The following is a 12979-nucleotide window of genomic DNA, read 5'->3' as shown; positions in this document are numbered from 1 at the left end:
AGCGACGATGAAAACATATTTTCGTATATAGATAAACTGTTTTCATCCTTATTTCATTAAACAAAATACGTTAGCTTGTTAGCAAGGCGTCAGAGGCTGATATCAACATGAAGCTAATAAAGTACTGGCAAAAATTCATGAGAAGACCCTTCAACCAAAATTATCTTCTTCCATTACATACAGTCTTGGACATACTAAACAACTGAATTAAAGTGAAATTTATTGTATCGTGTTATGGAAAACAATCATTATACACAAAATATAGCCTCACATGAATAACTGTGGACCAGTAGTCTCATTCAACCAGTGATCATCAATGCATCAATTTGTCGGTTAATTCGCTCCAAGCTACAACTTTAATTGTAATTTATTTAATATCAAACTACCCATACTATACCCATCTTTTCATACTTAATATTTCATTCCTGATCACCAAGATGATCGCTGGCAATCAGATGCATAATTTAAATTAGAAGATATTGTACACATGCCATTCAATTGCAACACCCGTCAATGAAACACTATGTACATCTATAGCAGTAACTGCTAAGACACTTTTTTTCTGGTAGTTGTCAAACCAGAAAACGAATAGTGTTCGTGAGATGATTGACTTTAGTCTAAATAACGCTATAAATCACCGCCACCACCAAATTAAATGAATAACACACTTAGCAACCTGCTATTAGGCTTAACGATGTTTTCACGTCCAATCAGTTGGCATCTTGTGATTGTTCATATGCAAATGCAACTTTGAAAAGTGTACTTTCATCGAAATGTTTTCCAACAATCATCATACCAACCGGCAGACCGTCTGTTTTGTAACCAGTATCAATAGAAATTGCTGGATGACCAGTTACATTGAATGGAAATAGAAGATTCCCCCCGCTGCTGCGGCACGCTGCCGTGGCATCTGAAACACAAGAGCAAAACTGATTAAAGGAAAAGTAATTATGCAAATTGGTTGTGTCATTGTAATGGTTCAGTATAACAAAGTATTTTGCTGATGAACCTATATGACTGGCGATGATGGATATTACAAAACTAAAAGAACTAATTATTAGGCAGACTAGCACAACTTATATAGCATTATTTAAAATATGGATTTGTCATGCATTTCAATAAATCTATACGGATTCATTCCAATATATATTTAATCATATTCATTTAGACCGAACAATTCTAATCTGCTGTATACTAGGCTGAAATGTTATCATTTCCTTGACATGAAAACTGAATTCTAGTGAGGTAATACAAAATCACTTCAGGTGTAGTAATTCCTGAATATCAAACGTGCTTTTAGATGCTCTATTTTGTCAGTCTAATTCAAGACATTCGTTTATTGAAATAAGTTGATTTTCCCAAATTGACCCCTTTCGAAATGACGCCATTTTTTCATGCTATTCCTTTTCCTAAAGATTTCGATGACAAACATATTTCTGAAAATGCAATCTCTTTTTTTGACAACACTTCAATTATCATATAAATATGCTAAACAAATCACTTTTGGCAACTTTCATAAGCACTGTCTGACTAGTTACTCGCCACAATGGTTAAAAAAATAGTAAGTGAACTTTTACGATGGGGTCACAATATTGGGCTGCAATGGCCAATTAACCACCCCGAAGCAAATTACTTTTTCATAAAAATATATCACAAAAAGTTGTTGTCAGAGACAGCTATGAACCTGGGATCCCCGACTATAATGATTGATAAATAAGCCAACAACAACGACGACGACGGCGACGACGACGACTATTTCTTGTAATTTCTTTACCACAGCAGGCAAGTTAAATGATTTCATGATTTCAAAATGATTTCACATGTAACACAAAATACTAAATATTAGATCGATTTGTCAATGTTGACTACATACCTTTCAGAGATGCATTTTTGGGAGGCAATTTAGGTATTGTCTTTGTTAACGTGGGCATTACCAGGACGTCACATTTGTTTAACACTTCGTCGTATTTCTGGCCGAGTTTTCTTGCCATGTTCTGAAACTTTGCATACATCCTACCGCCATACTGACGGCTCAGATATTCGCACACCATCAGCGATCGCTATAAATATAAATAAACAAATCAGTACGTGTTAACATATACACTGTATGTGTTAGAATTAATTTAGTTGTATGAAAATGTTTTCAATCGCCTTCGATCACGTATAAGTGATCAATTGATAATTACTATTTTTTTTAAACTAATGAAGTAATAATATTCAAAGGTCAGTGCACATAATGTAGAACGAATGCAAAGTTGTAGAAATGCACAATTTGACAAAATCATTAAACACTAACATGTGAACTACTACATGCTGCACTACTAATATAACAAATCCAAAACAAGTAAACGTTTTAAAAACAGAACACCTGTTAAATGTTAAGAGAATTCGTTTTTCTATTGATTTTAATTCAATAGTTAAAATACGTCTTTTTGAAAAGACCTGTCATGGCGGTTGAACTGGAATATCTACATCCGCTTGGATGTGTATATTGGTATGGACTATTTGTAAAATTGAAATCATCACTCTGAACCCCTGTGTGATTGAATGTAAATCATACAAACAGAGGAAGTAGATTCTGGAGTTGTTAAGCTGAAATTCATTTATATAAATCATTGCTATTTAATCATTATTTAACTTAGTAGTGATTTTAGAAAACTATTTTGTTAATCTTACCTTGACAGTTAAAGAAGCGTCATCAATGTTAGATTTGAAAGAATGGTGAATATTTTGGATCAAACTTGATGGATAATACCCTTTTTGTCCAAAACTGAGTCCTATTTCAAAATAGGTAAAACACTATTTATACACACGTTTATAAGTCGTCAACGCTTCTCATCACAGTATTCTAATTCTATTTCAATTAAACATGAACTATTACGTGCTAATTGAAAAAGTGATATTTTAGTGATATAATAGTATAATGACACAAGCACAGACTCACCATGCAAAACAGGATGTTTCAAACCATGCATAAATATACCAAGTCCAATTATGCTTCCAACTGGCATAAAATAAACAGAAATATCGAGGAATTGAGGACAGTTGGTAATAATTAATTTCACAAAACTGAATCTCCTCCTGAGTGAATAAATTAGAATAAGTCACTCTTTCCGTTTATTGAGATAATGATGATTTTACGAAACTAATAAAAGCGACGTCACAATATTGTGGAATATTTGCATTTGACCCAAAATTATTATACAATAATACTTCATAGATTGATCAATAGCAGATACTACACATGTTCGGTAGTAGTTAGTAACTTGTTCTGAAGGGCTGATACCACTTTTCTAATGTATACCTTCAGGTATTCCAGCAATTTAGAATTTGTGACGGCGTATAATAGCATCTCTTCCATTACAGGGATTAGTCTTTAAGATTGCGAGTCTGAAAATTAGTGAAAATTGCAAAAATCGCTATTCAATTAAGAATAATAACAGAACATAACCTCACCATCATTGTCAATGGGAACACCCAAATTCCCATAAATGATTTGTTGTATGATACTGCTTGACAAATGTGTCGCTAATAAAATCAGTTATGCAAAGCGACAACACAGTGATCCAGCAAGTTGTGTTCACAGTAGTTGGTAATATGCAAATAAATACACGCTGAATAGAAATCATACCTGAATGCATTGGTATCGATATGTCCACCACTGAAGCCCCAGTTTTAGGGAAATTTCTCAAAGCTTTCATCACGTTATCATCAACATCTTTCTCCGAAAATGGAGTATCAAACCCCTCCTTGAGAACGCCAATTTTCATCCCAGTCAAGTCACGCGAAAGCTTGAACAAGAAAGTAAATATTATTTTAATTTTATTTTTAAAGCCATCAAGTATTTAAGATTGGAAATTCCAAACATGATGAATAGGAAATAATAGGTCTGCCGTGAAAATTTATTCTGAAAATGTCTGCACATATATGAATTGTATTCAACACGCAATGACTGCTACAATTACATGTTATTGTTATCTGTCACTATCTCTAGTAATTTATTGTACAATATTTTAACAACGTCATAGTTTTTCTGAAATTAATCTGTTCTCATATGCTGTGTATTAATATATTCAATGGACATGGTTCAACTTGAGAAGAGTATGGGAAAAACTGTACCTGCTTAGTGTATTCTGGTACAGTCAGATCTCTTGGCTGTCTTGGATCAAGGCCATCATCGTAACCAGCAATAACCTGTTGATAAAAAAACACTTTATTCATACCAAAACAAATGTTTTATTTGAACTGCTGAATTACACAAACTTTTGCATTTTGGGGGTGAAATCTGCTCACCAACTTTACGCCGAAGGGGTCCGGGGACATCCTCCCCTTTACCCTCTGAAACGATATGTCGTGCATTTAAAGGGGCAAAGTTTGCTGACACAAAGGGTTTCAGCTTTATTTTGGAGGGGCGACGCCCCCAACCTCCCCCCCCCCTGTGCTGCCGCCACTGGAATACTATATAGCTTGGAATGATAAACATTATGGTTTCGTGTGATTAACGAGACGGAATTCAACATAAAGATTTACCTCTAACAATAATGCGCAGTCATACACTGTCTTCGTCATTGGGCCAACGTGATCTAATGTTGGTTCTAATGATATTATACCCGTGTAGGGAACCAACCCCCACGTAGGTTTCAGTCCCACAATACCACACGACGATGCTGGCCCGCGAATGGATCCTCCTTGGTCAGCGCCTAATGCCATATCAGCAGCGCCTGTTGACACCTGAATAATGATGCGGAATAATACAACCATTTAATTTATTTACTTGTTGTGGCTGACATTTTAACGATAAAATTACTTTAAAAATAGGAATCGTGCCTATATTACATAACGACTCATGTTTTGACATGAAATCCAAAGTTACGTTCTACTTAATAAAACATTTTTGTCAATTATTATGGCATAATTTGTTATACGTATCCATAGAGACAATAATATTCACCCCGGTGCAACTAGATATATTGGGTAAAAAAATGACATTATACACACATTGAAAGCCATAAGGGCATACAATCTGTTTCCTGGGGCCGCCGCGAGAATGTAGTTTTTTGGATAACTCACAGACCCGAGTTGGACAAATGTGGCTAGTCATAGGTGTATACCCTCCATATCCTAATTATGCTAAATATGTATGGTGTGTGGTGAAGTCAATATGTGACAATTCCTCCCCGGAGAAATGCGTAACTCGTGGGAATGCTTCGTTGTTGATGTCGGACATCTTGTTTAATTACAGACAGTATCTTACGCATGCTCAGTAGAGTGTTTATTACACTACTTTGGGAACTGTCCCCAAAGTGACGTCATTTCGGAAAAAGATGGAAATCCTCGTTTTGGAGTAACGGCGTAAAATTGCGTAACCGCGACACGACTATGGGTGATCGGTCATGTCACATAAAATTTGGCTGTGGTGCGTTATAATATATAATTAGTGTGATATAAACACATTTATACCAATACAGCACTACCAGTACTAGAACCACTAGTCATTCTTGTTGTATCGTAAGGATTAGTTACTGGTCCATTAATTGAGGTGCAGCTGCCTCCAGATGTACACAAATTTTCACAGGTTGATTTTCCGATGATGTGACCGCCTGTTTAAAAATAGAGATTACATATTGCTACTAAAATAGAAAAAAACGCATCCAAGATACTTGTTTTAACCTTAAGTTATAACAGAAAAGAAATGTGTTTTGCTGATAATCTAATTAGCTTAAACTCTGTTTAGTAAATTGAAGAAAATACTCATCTGCATCAAGTATCCTAGCAACGACAGTGGCATCATAATCTGGTGTGTATCCATCAAAAATGCGACTTCCGTTACGTAAAGGAACACCGGCTATTGGTATATTGTCTTTGATAGCGATAGTTTTACCTGCAAGCTTGCCATCACTACTACCCTTAATATCACAGCGCCAACACCTAATGCGGTAACAGAATATATATATAATTTATATATAGTATATAATATATTATACAGTAGTTATACGCTAAATAAATGCGTACGTCTACAAAGCATTTCTTCTTTCAATTGTGTTGTGTCCCGTAATTATATGTCGTGACATGCGTATGTTAAATTACAAGTGTAAATGTTGACGAACATACAGTAATTATTGTCACAGAAATTATGCTCCAGGGTTGGGACTACGTGATTGGGAAGTGGCCACTGAGGAGGCCCGGTTGAACACATGCACATGTTGAGCCTTAACCTTAAAGTAAGGTCGATGTCGCATTCATTTGTGAATACATTTTGGCCAGTGGACTTCCCCCCCCCCCCCTTTTTAGAACAAAGTGACATAGTCGTCAAGGGTGTTCAAAGCTGCAGGTAGCGTTTTGACATGGGGACTAAGCAATCGTGAGTCCAACGCACATGTATACACTGACATACGTACCATGCATTGTGTGGGTTTTCATCTGGTTTCGGCGCACTCCCGGGTGTGCGTGGATATTTCACTGGCAGTTGTGGTTCTATGAATTCTTCCAGTTTGTCAAACACCTTCAAGGAGTCACATATTTCCTCTAAAACATAATATTGACTGAACTCATACCACACTTTCACTTTTTCGATATATTTAAAACTTTAAAATTCAACCACTGCATGATTTGAAGACAATCCTCATAGAAGACAGACAAATCCAACAAGCTGTAAATCACGTGGTTCCTTTCAATATCTTACCTTTATAATCTTCAAGTTCAGAATCATCAAAATGTAATCCATAACTGCTGGAAATAGAAACAAGTTCATCCAAGGTCGGTGGCCGTACGGTCGGTGATCTATACACTGAAATAACAACCGTAAAACATGCATTCAAACACTATACAATTAAATACATTGAATGCCATGTAACTATAGAGGACGCGTGATTACTGTGACGTATAGAAACTAACACATTAAACTTTGCATACGGTGCTGTATATAAGGTTCATCCCAATATTGCAATATTCATTAAAAATATTTCTGTGCAAGGATTTTATTCATATTTATAAATGACATGTTTATATTGATAAAAATCACCATTTGCATTGGTGACATATTTAATTTGTATTCGTGAAATTCCAATCTTTATTCCTACTAAAAATCTCAATTTCTATTCGTAAAACCCTCATTCGTATTCGTTAAACTTCCATTTATATTCTTAGCTATAGCCAACAGATGTAAAAACTGCACGACAGCAATATACATAATTTAATGGAGCTATAACAGAGTATAGTTACTATGGGAATATACATCATAATACTGTGCATTAGCTCTCGCAATCGCGTACTTAGTCATTTTTACAAGGTTCGCCATTTTTGATGTCACGTGATAATTATGTAAACAATGTCTGTCCAGTTTGTGCGAACTTGCACCTCTATACTTAGTCTTTTGATATATATAACCTAAATTACTGTTCTGAACGAGACAACAGACAGAGAATGTTTTATTTAAAAACGTCACAAAACCTTCTCGCTACCTTAATGAGCAATGATGCTTCCTATCATGCACCATGTATTAAAGGGGGACCGCTCAATCCCATGGATTGCACCAAAGAATCATGGGACACTATTGTGTATGTTGTTTACAAAGTTAATCTATCTTTTGTTATCCATTGTAATTTTAATCCAGAAAGTAAATTTGTTGTGAGATTAGGCTTAACTGGAAGTGCCCCTTTAAATATAAGTGTGAGTATTGATGTGTACGATATCACATTACAGGGAATGAAACTACAGTGCACACACGGCAGGATATAATGTAACACGGTAGCAGGATATGGAATTTGGTCTGGGAGCTTTGCACGACAAGCAGCATAGCATTATAGCATAGAAACCCGTGTTAAAATTCCGTGTACAGGAGCGCATTATATGATACCGTGCAACGCGATAACATTATTCGAACTCTAGTCGGAAAGCCATGTACAATAATCACAATAGCATTATAGAATAGTGACGACAGCGTACTGTCGCGTAATCAAGCACGAAATCGCTACGTTAATGCAAGTTCATATTTCCTGGTCACATGTCTTATTTTAATGTATTGGTGGTAAACGCTAAAATTCACAAACAAAAGGGCTTCTGACGCCATTTACGTGAAGATGTTAGTCTATGTCAAGAGAAACTATGTTCTGATTGGCAATTGCGTAATCAACTGTGCAGTTTACTGTAGGTGATATGTTTGGCATAATCTTCGAAACGGACAATGCGTTGATTTCACAGCAGTTTCAGAGTTTTATCTCTTCATTATTATAGTTACTGTAATAGTGATGATACACCGGGGACAATTTAATGAAAAATAGTACGTGACTGACGTATTTCTGCCCTCAGGTTACTTTGCATTTATTGCACCATACCTAATTGCTATTTGAGCATTAACGAAATCAATCACAAATCGCAAACCGTTGTTGCTTGTTTTGGGTGTTTTGGCTTCGTCTGTCGGCATACATGACAGCGTCGTCGTACAGGCCGGACCCTAAATCCGAGGTGCAACCCTATTCGCAAAATGGTAAAACGGTTTGAATGCTAATACAAACCCACAAGACATAACGAGTCCTAATTGCTGTCAACAGAACCAATAGCACATAATCTTTGCTAGAAGATATTTTGTTTGGCCAAAGAATTATATTGTATCTTCGACCAGTTTTACTGCCTGGCGTACAGATGTAATATACACTCTCTCCACTTTTACCAGTTTTCGAATAGCGTTTGAATAGTCCATGGCTTGAAAGAGCGCTCCCGTGTTCATTTGTTACATATGCACATGATTCTACGAATACAAATATGAATATAATTTAAGTTTTTACAAATACAAATACAAATATAGCTGCATAGCAGCAATCACCGGTTTTCAAGACCATGGCACATAGCCAAGTCACATGCAATGCATGGCCATGTATGACTGTTTGCAATAGCCCTGAAAATTAACGTTGGTTCCATGTTTGTATATGTTATAGTGTCCGAGATATTATAGCCATGCATATTTAATGAGTTCCATGACCATATATAGTCATAGGGTATGTTTGTCAATTCTCTTCTCCAATGTCTTCAATATAGCATTGGTTCAATGTTCGTACTTGCAACAGTGCCTAAGATATTAGAGATTTGCACATTTAATGAGTTCTATGACCATATATGGTCATTTAAAATTTTGGTCAATTTTTTTGTCCAATGTCTTCAGCATAGGTTTGGGTACATGTCTCTATCTTTAAAAGTGCTCGAGATATTATGGATATGCATATTTAATGAGTTCTATAACCATATATGGTCATCGAATGTGTTGGTCAATCCTTTTGTCCAATGTCTTCAATATAACATTGGTTCCATGTTTGTACTTGCAATAGTGCCTGAGATATTAGAGACATGCATATTTAATTAGTTCTATGACCATATATGGTCATCGAATGTGTTGGTCAATTCTCTTGTCCAATGTCTTCAATATAGGTTTGGGTACATGTCTATATCTTTTAAAGTGATCGAGATATTATGGATATGCATATTTAATGAGTTCTATTACCATATATGGTCATCTAATATGTTGGTCAATTCTTTTGTCCAATGCCTTCAATATAGTGTTGGTTCTATGTTTGTACTTGCAATAATTCCTGAGATATTAGAGACACGCATATTTAATGAGTTATATGACCATATATGGTCATACACTATGTTGATCAATTCTTTTGTTCAATGTCTTCAATATAGTGTTAGTTCCATGTTTGTACTTGCAATAGTGCCTGAGATATTAAAGACATGCATATTTAATGAGTTGTATGACCATATATGGTCATCCAATGTTTTGGTCAATTCTCTTCTCCAATGTCTTCAATACGGCGTTGGTTCCATGTTTGTACTTGCAATAGTGCCTGAGATATTAAAGACATGTATATTTAATGAGTTGCATGACCATATATGGTCATCCAATATTTTTGTCAATTCTCTTGTCCAATGTCTTCAATATAGCGTTAGTTTCATGTTTGTATGTGCAATAGTTCTCAATATATGTCAATTCAATGTGTATCGCATATGGGCCCTCCCCCCTTTCCCATAATGCAACATTGCTGACTATTTTATATAAAATGTGAAAAATATTCATAAATCAACTGCTCCAAAACTACTGGTCGCACTTTCATGATTCTTTGATTAATATGTAGTATGTATGATGTTCTTCAAAATTATGGCGTGGAATTTTGATACGATCAAAATTATGCAAATGAGATGCAAAACAATATTTCAGAAAATTCTAGAAAAAAAAGTCACATGACCGTTCAACTTTTTTTTCATGAAATATGTAGCTCTAGAGCAAATGCTTCTTTTAAGCGAAAGTTTGAGACTCCTAGACCCTCAGAAAGGTGTTTAAATGAGCATTCCATTTTTCGCCTTACATTCAAAATGGCCGTCGTACCACGTGACCAATATGCGTCATCTTAGGATATGCATTAGATCTCATCAAACTTTACTAACATATGAAAAAATTTTCAAGATATGTGCAACGGTGTTCGAATGGCGCTTAGCGAAAAATCTGGCGGAATAATAATAATAATAAATATAGCTGCATAGCAGCAATGACCGGTTTTCAAGACCATGGCACATGGCCAAGTCACATGCAATGCATGGCCATGTATGACTGTTTGCAATAGCCCTCAAAATTAACGTTGGTTCCATGTTTGTATATGTGATAGTGTCCGAGATATTATAGCCATGCATATTTAATGAGTTCCATGACCATATATGGTCATCATCTATGTTGGTCAATTCTTTTGTCCAATGTCTTCAATATAACATTGGTTCCATGTTTGTGTTTGCAATAGTGCTCGAGATATTAGAGACATGCATATTTAATGAGTTCTATGACCATATATAGTCATCAGGTATGTTTGTCAATTCTCTTGTCCAATGTCTTCAATATAGCATTGGTTCAATGTTCCTACTTGTAACAGTGCCTAAGATATTAGAGACTTGCATATTTAATGAGTTCTATGACCATATATGGTAATTTAAAATGTTGGTCAATTCTTTTGTCCAATGCCTTCAGTATAGGTTTGGGTACATGTCTCTATCTTTAAAAGTGCTCGAGATATTATGGATATGCATATTTAATGAGTTCTATGACCATATATGGTCATCGAATGTGTTGGTCAATCCTTTTGGCCAATGTCTTCAATATAACATTGGTTCCATGTTTGTGTTTGCAATAATGCCTGAGATATTAGAGACATGCATATTTAATGAGTTATATGACCATATATGGTCATCGAATATGTTGGTCAATTCTTTTGTCCAATGTCTTCAATATAGCGTTGGTTCCATGTTTGTACTTGCAATAGTGCCTGAGATATTAAAGACATGCATATTTAATGAGTTTTATGACCATATATGGTCATCGAATATGTTGGTCAATTCTCTCGGCCAATGTCTTCAATATAGCGTTGGTTCCATGTTTGTACTTGCAGTAGTGCCTGAGATATTAGAGACATGCATATTTAATGAGTTGCATGACCATATATGGTCATCCAATATTTTGGTCAATTCTCTTGTCCAATGTCTTCAATATAGCGTTAGTTCCATGTTTGTATATGCAGTAGTTCTCAATATATGTCAATTCAATGCTGATCGTATATGGGCCCTCCCCCCTTTCCCATAATGCAACATTGCTGACTATTTTATATAAAATGTGAAAAATATTCATAAATCAACTGCTCCAAAACTACTGGTCGCATTTTCATGATTCTTTGATTAACCTGTAGTATGTATGATGTTCTTCAAAATTATGGCGTGGAATTTTGATACGATCAAAATTATGCAAATGAGATGCATAACAATATTTCAGAAAATTCTAGAAAAAAAAGTCACATGACCGTTTAACTTTTTTTTCATGAAATACGTAGCTCTAGGGTCAATGCTTCTTTTAAGCGAAAGTTTGAGACTCCTAGACCCTCAGAAAGGTGTTTAAATGAGCATGGCATTTTTCGCCTTAAATTCAAAATGGCCGCCGTACCACGTGACCAATATGCGTCATCTTAGGATATGCACTAGATCTCATCAGACTTTATAAACATGTGCAAACATTTTCAAGATATGTGCAACGGTGTTCGAATGGCGCTTAGCGAAAAATCTGGCGGAATAATAATAATAATAAATATAGCTGCGTTGCAGCAATGTCGGGTTTCGAGCCCACTGACTTATTAGCAGCGTTCCAAAATCAGCATCATTGACAATAATATATTAAAGGAAATTGCATGGCCTTCATACTAAACATGTTACATGTTCCTGTCTGTAACAGCGCTTAAGGTATTACAATCTCACATATTTAATGATGTCCAATGACCATATATGGTCATCTGATGTTTTTGTCAGCTCTGTTGTGCAATAACTTCAATATTGCATTGATTGCATGTTCCTATCTGCAACAGTGCTTGAGATATAACATTTATGCATATTTGATGAGGTCACATGACCATATATGGTCATCACATTAGTTAGTCACATCTCTTGTTCCATAGATTCGATATTGCACAGATTGCATGTTCCCATCTGTAATAGTGCTTGATTTATTACATTTATGCTTATTTGATGAGGTCACATGACCATAGATGGTCATCGGATATGTTAGTCACTTCTGTCGTGCAATAGCTTCAATATTGCACTGGTTGCATGTTCCTATCTGTAACAGTGCTTGAGTTATTACATTTATGCATATTTGATGAAATTACGTGACCATATATGGTCATCACATTAGTTAGCCACATCTCTTGTCTCATAGCTTCGATATTGCATAGGTTGCATGTCTCTATCTGTGATTCTGCTTGAGATATTACAATTATGCATATTGAATGACGTCACATGACCATATATGGTTATCACATTAGTTACTCACATCTCATGTCCCACAGCTTCGATTTTGCACAGGTTGCATGTTCATGTCTGTAACAGTGCTTGAGATAATTCAATTATGCATATTTAATGAAGTCACATGACCATATATGGTCATCACATTAGTTAGTCA

General features: G+C 35.5%; 1 protein-coding gene across 1 annotated transcript in view; it reads right to left on the bottom strand.

Annotated features, from left to right (window-relative positions):
- Nucleotides 1-203: 203 nt before the first annotated feature.
- The window catches only part of LOC100369329 (uncharacterized), a 53896-nt gene continuing 41120 nt past the window's right edge, over nucleotides 204-12979 (bottom strand). The window contains exons 2-12 of the mRNA XM_006818775.3: nucleotides 6683-6787; nucleotides 6399-6525; nucleotides 5759-5928; nucleotides 5461-5603; nucleotides 4531-4731; nucleotides 4120-4194; nucleotides 3632-3791; nucleotides 2945-3004; nucleotides 2677-2777; nucleotides 1874-2060; nucleotides 204-910 (exon numbers count right to left, since the gene is read on the bottom strand). Coding sequence (XP_006818838.3) covers nucleotides 711-910; nucleotides 1874-2060; nucleotides 2677-2777; nucleotides 2945-3004; nucleotides 3632-3791; nucleotides 4120-4194; nucleotides 4531-4731; nucleotides 5461-5603; nucleotides 5759-5928; nucleotides 6399-6525; nucleotides 6683-6787 — 1529 coding nt within the window. The 3' untranslated portion in view covers nucleotides 204-710. The remainder of the gene's footprint in view (nucleotides 911-1873; nucleotides 2061-2676; nucleotides 2778-2944; nucleotides 3005-3631; nucleotides 3792-4119; nucleotides 4195-4530; nucleotides 4732-5460; nucleotides 5604-5758; nucleotides 5929-6398; nucleotides 6526-6682; nucleotides 6788-12979) is intronic.

The sequence above is a fragment of the Saccoglossus kowalevskii genome, chromosome 3 (genome assembly GCF_978046115.1).
Source record: "Saccoglossus kowalevskii chromosome 3, keSacKowa6.1, whole genome shotgun sequence".
Taxonomy (NCBI): Eukaryota; Metazoa; Hemichordata; class Enteropneusta; family Harrimaniidae; genus Saccoglossus; species Saccoglossus kowalevskii.
Note: the sequence above shows the minus strand (reverse complement) of the source record. Positions and strands in the feature narration are given on the sequence as shown.